General features: G+C 44.7%; 1 protein-coding gene across 1 annotated transcript in view; it reads left to right on the plus strand.

Moving 5' to 3' along the window:
* Window positions 1-10,502, plus strand: part of MED17 (mediator complex subunit 17) — a 72,464-nt gene extending 61,962 nt beyond the window's left edge. The window contains exons 11-12 of the mRNA XM_030200192.1: window positions 7,100-7,259; window positions 10,125-10,502. Coding sequence (XP_030056052.1) covers window positions 7,100-7,259; window positions 10,125-10,333 — 369 coding nt within the window. The 3' untranslated portion in view covers window positions 10,334-10,502. The remainder of the gene's footprint in view (window positions 1-7,099; window positions 7,260-10,124) is intronic.
* The last annotated feature ends 4,836 nt before the right edge of the window (window positions 10,503-15,338 follow it).

Below are 15,338 nucleotides of genomic sequence, written 5' to 3' on the forward strand. Positions count from 1 at the left end.
TTGATTCAGTAGTGATAGCATGGAGTTGCCATAGAGAGAATGCAGCAAAAAAAAAAAAAAAACAACAATTGCCAGTTGAATCTGAGGGAAAGAATGCAGAAAACCACTACTACTACTTAACATTTCTAAAGCGCTGCAAGGGTTACACAGCGCTGTACAATTTAACATAGAAAGACAATCCCTGCTCAAAGAGCTTACAATCTAAAGGACAAGTGAACAGTCAGTCCGATAGGGGCCGTCAAATTGGGGCAGTCTGGATTTCCTGAAAGATAAGAGTTAGGTGCCGAAAGCAGCACTGAAGAGGTGGGCTTTCAGCAAAGACTTGAATATGGGTAGGGAGGGGGCTTGGCGTAAGGGCTCAGGAAGGTTGTTCCAAGCATAGGGTGAGGCGAGGCAGAATGAGCGGAGCCTGGAGTTGGCGGTGGTGGAGGAGGGATTTGTCTTGTGAGCGGAGGTTTCGGGCGGGAACGTAAGGGGAGATGAGTGTAGAGAGGTAGCAAGGGGCAGCAGACTGAGTGCACTTACTGCATTCTTGTTCATCAGCTTCCTGGGAAGATATGTCATTGTGCTCACTCACTAATAATCTGTATCCCAGTTGGCCATGTGGAGGAAAGGCTAGATTTTGTACCCCTCATTTCTTGTGGAATTGTTGTGGGAAAACGAAGGCAGAGACATGACTTGTAGAAGCCTCAGCAAAAGTGTGAGAGGTCTCTGTGTTCCCATCCCTCATTGATCCTGGCTTGAAAGGGGAGGAAGACGGCAACAGTGCAGTACTTTAGGACGTGCCCACCTGTGCTACCAGGTAGTGGTGGCAACATCAGCAGCATTTCTGGCCCTCCCTAGAGGCAGTAAAATAGGGTGAACCAGTGGGGCCATGGCCATGCCAATATTTTACCCAACTCAACATTGGCAATTAGAGGGCTTGGGGGTGGGGCAAGAGATTGGTTTGTTGACCCCTGCAACCAAAATGGTATTCCACTTCCATGGGACTTCCCCAACCCATTTCATCACTCTTGCTGGAGGGGACAATGGCAGTGTAGCTCCTTGGACCAAATCATCCTCTGCTAGGCAGAGCCCTGAGAATTATCCCACCTGATTTAGAATTCTACACTCAGTGCCCTGGCAAAAGAGGAGGTGGATGTGGCCTGATGCTGCCCTCCTCCTCCTCCTCCTCCTCCTCCTCAAAGGCCTAGATGAGAGGAAGCAGGTCCAAGGTAGTGAGAAGAGAGGGTGCATGAGTGAGTGGGATTAGTGGGGCTGGGTTTTATGGAAGAGGAAATAGTGAAGAAATCAAAAGTGCTGCAGAATTTATTGAGAGAGGATAGGGGGATTGGAAGGGAAGTAAGAGTAGAGGTCACAGCAGCCATTTTCAGGAAGAGACGCCACCGGGCAGGAGTGGGTAGGCATCGCTCCTGCCTGATCTCCCCCTTAACCACCAGGGACCTCTCCAGGTAGGCCCAGGGGCCCTACGGAGGAAAGAGGGGGCTGAGGCAGCTCCTTATTTTTGAATAGTGGGAGGGGCAATTGGTATGGGGGGGGGGGCTTCAGAACTGCATTTTTGGTTTTTTTTTTAAATGCAGGTCCTGGTTGAAATTCAGCCAGGACCGGCATAACTGGCCGAATATTGGTCGGGACCTTCATAAACCCTGGCAACCACCACAGAGACAGTTAAGACCTGGATATTCAGTGCCAGTGGCCGGACATGGCCCAGCACCAAATATGTGGGGCTGATTCAGCCGGCGATGTTGAGTGGGTAAAGAAAACACTGACTACTGCCAGCTGACTATTGACCCCGTGCGTCTCTTTGCTTTCTATGTCTGGTCAGGGCCAGTATGGCACCTTGCCAGTTTTTGTTAAGTATCTTTATTAAGCCACTCAGAGAACAAGAACACTAAAGATGACAAAGAATGCACATTATACAAAATCTCAACAATATGTAAGAAATAAGTGACAACTTTTTAAAAATATATAACCCCCATATTTACCATTAACTTTCTCTTTGCTTCATGTACAATTTCTAATTAATAATAGATTTTCTAAATGTTAAATGTCTGTAGCTATCCCAGTATTTTTATGATACTGTATTGTAAAATTGGATTCTTACAACAAATTACTTTCTTATGCATTATTCTTTGTATCCCTATACTGTTTATTGTAAGCCACATAGAACTCAAACTTGTTTGGGATAATGTGGGATATAAATGTCACAGACAAATAAATAAATAGATTTGCCCTCCAAAAGGAAGCTATATAACTCTCCCTTCCTCCTCAACCCCACCCACACCCAACACAAAGTCCATTCCCAAAAAACAACAAGGCAAACGATCTGCAAAATCCAATATGGAAAAAGAAGCCAGCAGATCAATATAACATCAAAAAGATTTTATTGAAGATACCGCATGTAAACAAATTGCCCGACACAGACCATGTTTCGCCCACCAAGGGCTGCGTCAGGGGCTAATTTGAAACCTTCTGAAAGGAGCAACTCTAAAAATGGAAAACTTACCAGCGCATACAGCAGATGCCTAAAATGATGTGACTCTTAACACAACGCAAGCAGATGCACTGCTGTCAAACCTGGTTTGTTATATTGATCTGCTGGCTTCTTTTTCCAAAGTCCATTCCCTACATTCTATAACTGATGTCCAAAGCTCATACCTCCAAATCATTTAACAGAGCTAACCAAAAACACATTGTTAATGTATTCAAATAAGGATCCCAAAGTTTTAAGAAATGCTTTTTAGAGTGTAAACAGGCAGTTTCAACTGAAAGCCTCTCCATTTGCAGACATTCATGCATCTGACTGCGTCATTATAACAAGGTGGGTGGTTGATATTTGATCCATTGCAACAGGCTGCAGCATTTAGCCACCAAGCAGAGGAGACTCATACTCTTTTCACAATGTCATCCATAATGTCTCAAACCTCTGCAGGGAGTTGCCACAAAAGTTCAACCATACCTTAGGCTCAGTTGTAACCATAGAGTGTTCCAAAATTAATAGGGCATGCCCATATACAATGTTTAAATGCACCATCCACAGTTAAAGCATTTTAGGGCATTTCCTAGCAGTAGGATAGCTCATACTCCTACTACTACTACTATTTAGCATTTCTATAGCGCTACAAGGCATACGCAGCGCTGCACAAACATAGAAGAAAGACAGTCCCTGCTCAAAGAGCTTACAATCTAATAGACAAAAAATAAATAAAGTAAGCAAATCAAATCAATTAATGTGAACGGGAAGGAAGAGAGGAGGGTAGGTGGAGGCGAGTGGTTACAAGTGGTTACGAGTCAAAAGCAATGTTAAAGAGGTGGGTTTTCAGTCTAGATTTAAAGGTGGCCAAGGATGGGGCAAGACGTAGGGGCTCAGGAAGTTTATTCCAGGCGTAGGGTGCAGCGAGACAGAAGGCGCGAAGTCTGGCGTTGGCAGTAGTGGAGAAGGGAACAAAGACGATTTTCTTCTGTTTTTTTTACACAGATCCGTTCTGTGTGAATTTAAAACCTATTCAAACCTGCCTAGAGCATATGGAAGTCTGGCTAAAGGACCATCATCTAGTCGTAAATCCAGAGACAATGGTAGCATGCTGGATTACCAGTTCACTGTCTTCACCTGACATCCCTTTACTCTTGTTTGATAGGCCTATTTCTCCCTTTTCATCTTTCCATTATCTTGGTGTTCTTTTGGCTTCGTCACTGTCTTTTGGCCCCCAGATATCACAGGTTGTCAAATTAGGTTTTTTTCTTTCTACATAGACTGAGAGCTATCTGCAGTTTTCTGGATATTGATGCACTCTGCTCCTTGTCCTATGCTTATCTCCACTCAAGATATGACTATTATAACACCATATACACAGGGATTACTAAATACAATATTAAAAGGCTACAGACTGTACAAAACATTGTAGCCCGTCTTCTTTGTCAAGTGTCTTGCTATGATCACGTTTCACCACTTCTTCAGTGGCTTCATTGACTTCCTATTGAGTATAGGATTAAATTCAAGATTGCAATATTAACTCACTAGTAAAAAAAAGGCCCGTTTCTGACACAAATGAAACGGGCGCTAGCAAGGTTTCCTCGGAGTGTGTATGTTTGGGAGAGTGTATGTGAGAGTGACTGTTTGAGAGTCAGAGTGAAAGTGTGAGTGTGTGTGTGTGAGAGAGAGAGTGAGTCTGGGTGTGAGTGTGTGTGTGAGAGAGTGTGTGTGTGAGAATGTGAGTGTGTGCAAGTGTGTATGTTAGACACAGTGTGAGAGAGAGTGTGTGTGTGTGGGCGAGAGAGAGAGTGTGTGTGAGACACACATTCTCTGTGAGAGTGAGTGTATGAGACCAAGCGAGTGTGTGAGTGACTGTGTGGCACATAGTGTGAATGTGATACAGTGTGAGACAGAGTGTGTGAGAGTGAGAGTCAGAAAGACATTGTATATGAGAGAGTGTGAGCCCTGCCCTCCCAATCCATGTCCATCTGTCACCTGTCCCCTCCATTCATCCCTATCCAGCAATTCCCCTCTCTCCCTGAGCCCTGCCCTGCAATCCATATCCATCCATCCCCTCCATTCATCCCTATCCAGCAATTCCCCTCTCTCCCTGAGCCCTGCCCTGCAATCCATATCCATCCATCCCCTCCATTCATCCCTATCCAGCAATTCCCCTCTCTCCCTGAGCCCTGCCCTCCCAATCCATGGCCATCCATGCTCCTCTGTCCCCTGCCCCCTCCATTCATCCCTTTCCAGCAATTCCCCTCTCTCCCTGAGCCCTGCCCTCCCAATCCATGCCCATCCATTCTCCTCTGTCCCCTGCCGCCTCCATTCATCCTTTTCCAGCAAGTCCCCTCTCTCCCTTCCATGACCCCCCTCGCATCCATGCTCCTCTCTCTCCCATATCCCAGCCTGGCCCGCCCTCTTCTCCCCCCCCTTCGCATCCATGCTCCCCCCCTTCGCATCCATGCTCCCCCCCTTCGCATCCATGCTGTCGTTTCTCCCCTGCCCTCCCGCTCCCATTGTTCAACTTTATTGCCCATTCTCTTCTCTCTCCCCTATTTCTATTTTTTTTTTCTTCTTCTTTTTAAATTTACCTCCGTGGCGGTTCCGGCAGCGCAGCGTCAGGGAAGGAGGCGGCGCTCCCGACGTCTCCAGCCTTTCCTTCGCTGTGTTCCGCCTTCTTCTGACGTCAAGGTGACGTCAGAAGAAGGCGGAACACAGCGAAGGGAAGGCTGGAGACGTTGGGAGCGCCACCTCCTTCCCTGACGCTGCGCTGCCGGATTTGTTTGTTTTTGTTTCCGCCCTCGACGTCATGACGTTTGACGCGAGGGCGGGGCAGAGACGGCTGGGTGGCTTCACACCACGAACGCCACGAACCCTACAGCCAGAGCCAGGGAGTGACGTCAGATGGCTTCAGAACGTTGTCCTCATTAGAACGTTCACGGTGCGTTTTATTATATTAGATAAGCTTCTGCACAGTGGTTCTCCCACTTAGCTTTCCACTCTGGTGGTTCCCTACACCCCTTCCCGTACTTTACGTTCACTGCATAATAGGTTGGTTGTCCCCCATCCCTCTAAAGCTTGACTAGAGTCTAAAAGATCAAGTGTCTTTTACTTTGTTTCATCTGCATTATGGAATTCACTACCTTAACATCTTCACCTTGATCCTTCATATTCTTCACATAAAACATCTTTAAAAACATACCTTTTTCAGCATTCCTGTAGCATATGACCAGGTTGATTTCTGCAGCAGGAGAATGGGGGGTTGTACATGTCTGTTATGAATGTTTTATCTTGGTGAACTCTAGCTAGTTAGGTCTTTCCTACCCACTTGTTGGCGTTCCTTTCTGATTCTCCATTTTTATGTAAACCGCTTTGATTTGCATGCAAAGAAGGTGGTATATTAAATTTTGATAATTGATACCCTATTTTCTTTGCAGTGGTGTTCCAGGGGCGGCTGACACCCGGGGTGGATCGCCGATGCGTCCCCCTCCCCCCCCCCCGGGTGCATTTTTACCTGCTGGGGGGGGGGGGGGGGGCCGCATGCCTGTCGGCTTCGCTAGTTCCATGCTCCCTCTGCCCCGGAACAGGAAGTAACCTGTTCTGGGGCAGAGGGAGCACGGAACGAGCGGAGCCGACAGGCGCGTGGCACCTCCCCCCAGCGGCGTGCACCTGGGGCAGACCGCACCCCCCCCCCCCCCCCCTAGGAATGCCACTGTTTCTTTGCCTTGGATGGTTGAATATACTTTGATAGCAGAAATTTTAAGATACCGCTCATGAGGTTGTGCAGTTTCTGCTAATACTGATCCATTCTTTAAGCTTTTTGGAACTGTAAAATTATTGAGTCCACTTCTCCACTACATGATGAAGTGGAAATAGACCAAGTATTTTCTTAAGCCCTTCATAGTATCTACTAATCAAAGCTTGAGTAACTGCAAGGATGGGCCAGTTCTCATTAAAGGCAAAATCTTCAAAATGTGCACCAAATTTAGAAGTTAAATAATATATGTATTGTCGTAGCTGCAAATAAAAATACCAGTCACTACTCTGCAACCCATATGAGTTCTTTATGGTAGTATAATCCAGAAGGGTTGCTTCATTATCCTTCAAAGGATGAGATAAAATGGTCAAGCCATGCAGTCCCCAACATCTATAATGAGAATTGGTTGAAATTCTGCATTCCCAACTGTCGGCAAATATTTAGAACAATATGTAAGCAATCCTAATTCATTTTGCATAAGACCCCAAGCTCTACAAGTGGGCTTAAGTAAGACATGTTCCAAATCACAGGCAGATTGTGTACTTGTGCAAGCAAAAGATATGATAATGCTAAATCACCCCCAATTGCACTTTTCAAAGTCACATTACAAAATTCAGAGGTGCCAAGAACCCAATCCTAGGCATATGCCACACAATAAGCTTGCAGATCTGGAAGGCCCAACTCCCCCCCCCCCCCCCCCCCCAATCAAAAGTCCTATCCTAGGATTTTTTTTTTTTTGTTCCCCAAAGAAAAACTCTCACCATACTATTCCATTTTTGGAGGTCTGCAGATTCACATTACCAGTTACAAGGCGACTGTGTTGTTAATACGTTCTTAAATGTATTTTATTTTTATTCTTTCAGATGTCCCAGCACCAGGTGCATGCAGTTCAGCAGCTGGCTAAAGTTATGGGGTGGCACGTGCTGAGTTTTAGTAACCATATGGGCCTTGGACCGGTTGAGAGCATTGGCAATGCATCTGCAATCACTGTGGCATCTCCAAGTGGAGACTATTCTATTTCAGGTAATGACATTATGGTATGGTATATAGGTCACAAGGCTGTTGTCTGCATAGCAGAGAAGACGGTTAAGCAATCCTCTTCAAAGCATTTATGTCCTGCCTCATAGAGCCCAGATCATAACTGATAACCTTGCTGATGCTTTTTATTAAAGCAACCATATTAATCAGGTTCTTTAAGACATCTGTTTATGTATTGCTTGACTCTGTTTTTAGCTTATTTCTGAGACTTCTTGCTTTAAAAAAAAAAAAAATATATATATATCTGTTAAACTTTCATGCTTGTTAGGACTATGTCCTGTGTCTAAAAGAGCACTTCAACTGATTTGTTTTATTTCTGCTTCACATTTACCAGTGTGATGCCTGTGTGTAGTTTGGCAAGGGTTCAGGTTAGCTGCACCTTAAAATTTACTTAGATTTCTATTACTAAGAGTGGCTAGATAAACACCATTATCTGTGCTGAAACGAAATAAAAAACAAAACAGAGCAGAGATGGGAAATGCCGGAGAGGGAGAGCGGGTAAGAGAGAGGGAGTTCCAGACCTGGGGACAGATAGATGTGGGGAGGATGTATTGTCCCCCCCCCCCCCCCCCCCACTGCACTGGGCCCTCAGGCACTGCCCAGTTGCCCTCATGGTCAGTCCACCCCTGCTGCTATGCTGCAAGAACATTGTATGGTATCTATGCACTTTTTTACAATTATGTGTTTATTTTTTACAATTAATATGTATGTTTTTAGTATATAATTTATATTTTCTGTACTAATACTTTTAATGCTTTAGTTGTATGTATAGATCACAGATGCAGGCAATTTGCTGAAACACAGACAGTGTCGGGTCTTTCAATAAACTCTGCTTCCTTCAGCCTCTCAAAAAAGAAACAAAACAGAGCATATAATTCAGTTTTAGATGCCAGTAGAATTGTTTTGTGAAAATGTTTTCTAGTACTGCTGCTTTAAATTGTTATTTCAGTCTAGGGGCCCTAAGCCGCGCTGTAGTTACGCTAATGTTTTAAGCATGCGCCAACACTAGAGACATCCGTAGGAATATATTGGTGTCTCTAACGTTAGTGTGAGCTAAAAACACTAGGATGCTTTGATAAACAGGGCCCTAGGTTTGCTATTTTAAACATTTTGATTTAGAAAGTATTTCATTTGGTGTCTTGCTGTCAGTGCATTGGTAACTTAGCATATTCTGTCACCCACCTCTGCTCCTTTGCAGTTGAGAAGATCTGTAGGGTTGCAACTTGGTTTTCCATTTATACCTTTACATCCCATCATTATTTGGGCAAGTACTTCTACCAATCCTGTTGAATTGATGGTTAATTCCCTCAAATGATTTGCCCAGATTGTGCCTCACAATCCAGAAACAATTCATACTTAGCCAGCCCTCAGTTTTGGGAGTACACCCACCACTGTGATTGCTTTTCATTCTGTTGGTTACCTGTAATGAAGGTTCTCAGTTGACAGCAAGATGATCAGACATACAAACCTTCCCATCTTCCTGGGAGTTGACCGTAAATAGCCTGAGGGGACCAGCTCTGTGGGAGGTCCCATGCATGCTTGAAAAAAACTTCTAGTTTTTCTGTGCTCTAATAGCTACTCTGCATTAGCAGACTCGGATGACATCACTTACTAGTGTCTGAGATTTAACTTGCTGTCTTTAAAGAATTCCTGTTACAGATAAGCAACTGTATTCAAAAGTTTAGACCTGCATATTAAGAAAAACTGTAGCATTAGTTTAATTTATCAACTATAAGTCTTTACAGTAACATAATACAAGAACAGCATAAAATGCCTATACAGGCCCCTTCCCACAAAGAATCTATTCCCCCATATACTCCACGCCTTCCTAAACAGCCAGGTCTTCTAAAATCTGACATCTAAACAGTGACCACCCCGCCCCTCTCGTCCTTTTGTAGATATGTAGGAACCTTCTCCTTAAGAGTCTTAAATGTACGCACCAGCAGTTTGTATTTAACCCTGATTCCTATTGGCAATCAGATACTTATTTTTGACATTTTCCCTGCTGGCTTGAATAATTTGACGATGAAGACTGAGGGGTCTGTTTACGAAGCAGCGCTAGCAGCGACACAGCCCATTCAAAATGAATGAGTTGTGTTGGCACTAGCACATGGACAGCCGCTAGCGCTGCTTAGTAAACCGGAGTGTGAGTAAGAAAACAGATTTTATTGTTGAAATAAATGAGCACAGTTGGACATATGGTTGCAGTACCATTTATTTATTGGGATTTATTAATAGCCTTTATGAAGAGATTCACTCAAGGCAGTATACAGCAGATACAGTTTAACATAAAACTTACAATTTTGTTAACAGCATGACAGTAGTAATTTGTATAAAGACCAGTGGCGTACCAAGGTGGGTGCGGTCCGCCCCGGGTGCACGCCACTGGGGGGGGGGGGGGGGGGTGCCGCGCGCCTGTTGGCTCCACTCGTTCCTTGCTCCCTCTGCCCTGGAACAGGTTACTTCCTGTTCCGGGGCAGAGGGAGCATGGAACGAGCGAAGCTGACAGGTGCGCGGCACCCCCCCCCCCCCCCAGCAGGTAAAAATGCACCGGGGGGATGGGGTGTCCTTTTGCCAGGGGGGAGGGGGTGTCATTTCGCCGGGGGTGGGGGGGTCGGGCTGCACCCGGGGGGGTGGGCGCATCGGCGATCCGCCCCGGGTGTCAGCCACCCTAGGAACGTCACTGATAAAGACATGGCGGTAGTGGCATTAAGAGTAATTTGGTTGTTAGAAACATGTGCCTCCTGGTTTGAGGGGGTCGAATTCATTCAAGGAAGGTGGGCTATAAGTATAACGAAATATAATATCCAGGTGTTTGTACTACTTTCTTGTATTTTCTTTTGTCTGCAGTACGTAATGGTCCTGAAAGCGGCAGCAAGGTTATGGTTCAGTTTCCAAGGAGTCAGTGCAAAGATCTTCCCAAAAGCGATGTTTTCCAGGATAATAAATGGAACCAGCTTCGTGGGCCGTTCAAGGAAGTTCAGTGGAATAAAATGGAAGGACGTAATTTTGTATATAAAATGGAGCTTCTCATGGCTGCCCTGACCCCTTGCTCATAATCTAAATTACTCTTTAAAGTGGACATTATTGCGTTTTGGAAGAGTTACCTGGGAATAACCAGATTTAGCCACAAACAGAATATATGTACATAAGAAGTGACTTGCGTTAAGTTAGGCAGAAAAATATAATTATGTAATATTGTACATGAATAAATGAATTATGCTTTGTGATAAATCTTTTGACTGAATTTTTTTTTATCCAACTTGTAATTGAAAAATTCTGTACTTTGTTTCTCTTGATTTGACATTGATTAGTTTGATAAATGTTTCTTACTTGAAGTTCCTGTTTATTTTTGGTAGCATCCTGAAACACTTCAATGGTTCTTTCAGGTAGTTGGCAAACAGGAATCTTCTTAAAGCAGGAGAACTAGCTAAAATATAATTATTAAGTTGATAAACACGTTCCTTTTTATTTTTTCCAACCCAATAGAAAACATTGGAAAGAAATACCTCGGTTTTCGTCAATTTTTTTTGGGAAAATTTGTCTTGGATTTTGTCAGTTGCCTCGGATTTCGCTGGCGTGCCCACATGACCTCGTTGCAAATTTTGCGAAAATGCGTTCTGCTCAGTGTGGCGTTGTTTCTCGTTGTGTGAGCATCACTCTGCGCGTCTAGCCAAACAATTCCATTGCTTTCCAATGTTTTTATTCATATGGAAATAATTGCCTCGGTTTTAGTCGGTTTCGGATCTCGCCGATTGTTTTCGTACGGATTATCGACGAAAACAGAGGTATCACTGTATAAGGGCTCAAAAGGTCTGGGGGTCAAATAACTTGGAATGGGACCAAATTTTAGTATTTTGGGGGTGGGGGGGGGGGGGTGTTGACATGAAAAGGCACATTGAGGGCAATTCTATAAGTAGGTGCATCCAGTTAGGTGCCCCGATGCTGAGCTGAGAACCAGTTCTTTAACAATTCTATTACAGCATACTTAGCATAACCTGAAATCAGCGCACATTACATTTACACATCTGCCGTTAACGTTAACCCTAGACCTGGTGTAACTCCAGTCACATTAATGCGGCAGGGATGAAGATAACTTACATGTATAGCTTACAGATTAATGTAAGTGAGTGCCCTGTCCATTACCTGCCCATGTGTACCCCTTTGCATTCTATGCCACTTATGCTGTTACAGCGTTTAGGTGCCCCTGATACTTGGGTGCAAGAGACATGTAAATTTGGGTGCTCAGTTATAGAATTGCCCTTCATGAATTAAAAAAAATGGGCCAGATCGGACACAAGCAGTGGCGTAGCCAGACAGCCAATTTTGGGTGGGCCTGAGCCCAAAGTGGGTGGGCACAAAAATGTTTTCTCTGCCCTGCCCCCTTCCTCCCCCTATTCTCCATCTCTCTCCCCCAGCACCTCCCAACTCAAAATAGAAACAGAAACAATTTAGCTCATGAGGATCCCCAAGCACTATCAGCTGAGCATTTCCTCTGAAGACGGCCAGAACTCCATTTTACCAAGCTTGGCAGGCAAAAGCAGCAACTCCTCGAGGATGTTGCTGCCGCCTGCTAAGCTAAGTAGAAGGAAGTTTTGGCTGCCGTCAGAGGAGGTCTTCAGCTTATGGGGCTTAGGGATCCCCTCCAGCCACAGCAAAGGTCAAGACTGGTGTTTGACATGCTAGGGCCCAGGGCAGAAAATAAAGGTTCCCCCCCCCTCCCCAATTCCCTCTTCTCCCTTTCTCCCCTCCAATCTCCCCACCTGCCATTGCAATCACACCAACAGACCCTCACCAAATACAGAACAAGTGATCACAAATTAGAAATAAAAATATGTAGACAAAAAATTGAACTGGGAACCTTGGCATATACTGCAGGTTCTAGGTCAGTTCGCACCTAGGACAATTACCACCTAACCAATTCCCACTGCTCCAGGGAGGACAATTCCCCACCCTTAACCATCATAAAACATCACAGTCTTAAATTATCTCCTTCCCCTTCCTCTTCCAGATAGTTTTTGTTTGGGGGAGGGGGTAATGCTCCCCCACACTGAAATATTACCTTTAACACGCCACACCAAAAAAAATTAAAATAAGCCAAAATCCAAATTAACACAGAGCTTAAAATGTTATATATAAAAACTTACACAAAATATTACCAACACGTCCACGACACGCAACGACACTTCTCATTAAAAAAATACGATGCATAAGAAACCCCCCCCTCCAGCAAAACATCAACACAAAAAACCAAAACAAAACTACATGCCAGTAAGAACTAGCCAGGGGGGAACAGACCTAGGAGGGAATTGTCCACCTTGGGTAAATGTCCTAGGAGGGAACTGTCCAGGCAGGAATTGGTGGGTGGCAACTAGCCGGATACCATACTGCAACAGTGGAGAAATAAAAATAGAAATATATGTCTTTTTCTACTGAACACAATAAAGTGACATGAGCTATGCACATTTCTCAAGCTATCATATTTCAGTTAAGATTAAAAATAAAATGCCTTTTCTACCTTTGTTGTCTGGTCATTTTCTTTTTCCATCATGTTGATCCAGTTTCTCTTTTGAACTTTCCTATCTTTCTGCTATTTCTCCTTCAAGCAGCTGCTGTCCATTTGTCTTTTTCTCCTCTGTTGTTCCATTCCCTCACTTCACTTGCCTCTGACATATTAAGCTTTCCATTTTAGCTCTTTCCTCTCTTTTTTTTTTTTTCTTTCTTTTCTGCTCTCTGTTGTATAAAAACACTGTCCACCCAAATTTTATCTTATCTAACCCCTTACTTTTCAGATACCTGTCAGATTCCTTTTCACCCACTAGTTCTCCTATTCCCCATCTCTCTACTTCCCCAGCCATCCATTCCCTTCCATCTTTAATCTATTCCCCCTTACCATATTTCTTTCCCCTGTAATCTCCATCCTCCTTGCGTTCATTTCCTTGCCTCTCCCACATGGTTCCACATTTCCCAATGTTTCTCTCCCTCCACCCTTCTAGCCCAGCATCTGCTCCCTCTCTTCTCCCCATCCTTCACCCCCTCCCAGCATCTTCCTGTCACTCTCTCTTTCCTTTTGCCCCCTCTCCCGTGATGCAGTATGACCAGGATCTCCCCCATTCCTTCCCTCATGCCCAGCACCCCCTCTCTGTGACCTGTCCCTCCCCATGGCAAGGATCTCCCCCCATTCCTTCCCTCATACCCAGCACCCCCTCTCTGTGATCTGCCCCTCCCTGTGGCCAGAATTCTAACCCCCCCCCCCCCCCACCAGCATGCCCGCTCTCTGTCCAGTCTCTCCCTGTGTGTAGAATCCTCTCTCATTCCTTTCTTCAAGTCTAACATTCCTTCTATATAAGCTTTTTCTCCCACCCACCTAATCTAGCATCTCCTCTATTTCTTCACCCTCCGATGTCTTTATTCCCAACTCTGGTGCCCTTACACAATCTAGGTCATATTTTCAAGCCATTCACCCCCTCCCCACTTCCCCCCTCTCTCCCTTCAGCTCTCTTATCTTCCGTTCACTACAGCAGCAGCTCCTTTCCGATGCAACATTGCGTCCAGATGACACGAAGATCTGTGAGGAGATGCCATCCATTCCTCATACTGCAGCGTGGGACCAGCCGCATGCCCGCTAACAGCTTTGCAGCATCCCAACTCCGAGTCCCGCCCCTTACAATACAAACTTCCTGTTTCTCTGTGTCGGAAACAAGACATTTGTATCTTAAGGAGCGGGACTTGGAGTTGGAACGCTGCGCTGAGCTGTTAGCGGGTAAGTGGCTGGTCCCGTGCTGCAGATGCTGCCGATTCGTCGCTGCTGAAGCTACAAAAACTGAGGAGGGAGGCTGGTTTTCCGCTCTGGGTGGGCCTGGGATGAAAATGGGTGGGCCCAGGCCCACCCGTGGCTACGCCCCTGGACACAAGGTTCCAGAGAAACAAAAGTCCTCCAAAACATGGCTCAATGCATTTTTAGAGAGGAAGGAATTCCAACACCTGCAGCACTGAAATATTGATATACTGAAATATAGTTGTTTGGAAATTACTCCTGTCAGACTGGTCCTTCGCTCTCTTGTCTTTTGCCAGTCAGACAGGCACACAGCCAACACAGATAGTCACGCACTTAAGTATGCACTTACACATAGATGCATCTGTAGATATACACATAGTTATATAGGCACACATGCAAATTCAATGAAGCATGCTCTCTGTTTTCCCCATTGCATCTTGCCCACTGTAGCCTTATCATTTTCATTATTGTAACTTCTACTGTGAAACCTAGCGCCTAAACTCTGTACCTTTCTTATGGTTACTGCTAGGGAGCTAGGGAGGTAAAGTTCTTAGATGTAATAAATGACTGCTTCTTGGAGCAACTGGGCCAAGAACTGAAAAGAGGGGGATCTATTTTAGATCTGGTTCTTAGTGGAATGCAGGGCATGGTATAAGAGGTAATGGTATTGGATCCACTGGGAAACAGTGATCATAACATGATCAAGTTTGAACTGATATCTGAAGTGAAGTCACTAAGGAAATGTACTGTAGCAGCATTTAATTTTAAAAAGGGTAACTACAAAAAAAAATAAGGAAAATGGTTAAAAAGAAGCTAAAAGGGTTGGCCGTAAAAGTTAGGACTTTAAAGCATGCATTGTCATTGTTTAAAAATACCATCGTGGAAGCCAAGACCAGATGTATTCCATGTATTACCAAAGGTGGAAAGAGAGCAAATGAAAAAGCCAGCACGGTTAAAAAGTGAAGTGAAAGAGGCTATTAGAGCCAAAAGATCATCTTTCAAAGAATGGAAAAGGGATCTGAACAAAGAAAATAAGCAACAAACGCACTGTCAAGCTAGATGCAAAGCATTGATAAAGAAGGCTAAAAAGAGACTATGAAGAAAAACTTGCGGAGACATAAGAAGCAGAAAACCTGTGAGGGAATCCATGGGACTGTTAGATTAGGCCAGGGAAGTTTTCTCACCTAATGCAGTGGAAATGGACACATATGCAGCTGACTGATTCTCAAGGCTTCGATATTGATGAATTGCAGAATCCTATGCTCTGAAGGCAATGACGTTGAAAC

Source organism: Microcaecilia unicolor, chromosome 4 (assembly GCF_901765095.1).
Source record: "Microcaecilia unicolor chromosome 4, aMicUni1.1, whole genome shotgun sequence".
Taxonomy (NCBI): Eukaryota; Metazoa; Chordata; class Amphibia; order Gymnophiona; family Siphonopidae; genus Microcaecilia; species Microcaecilia unicolor.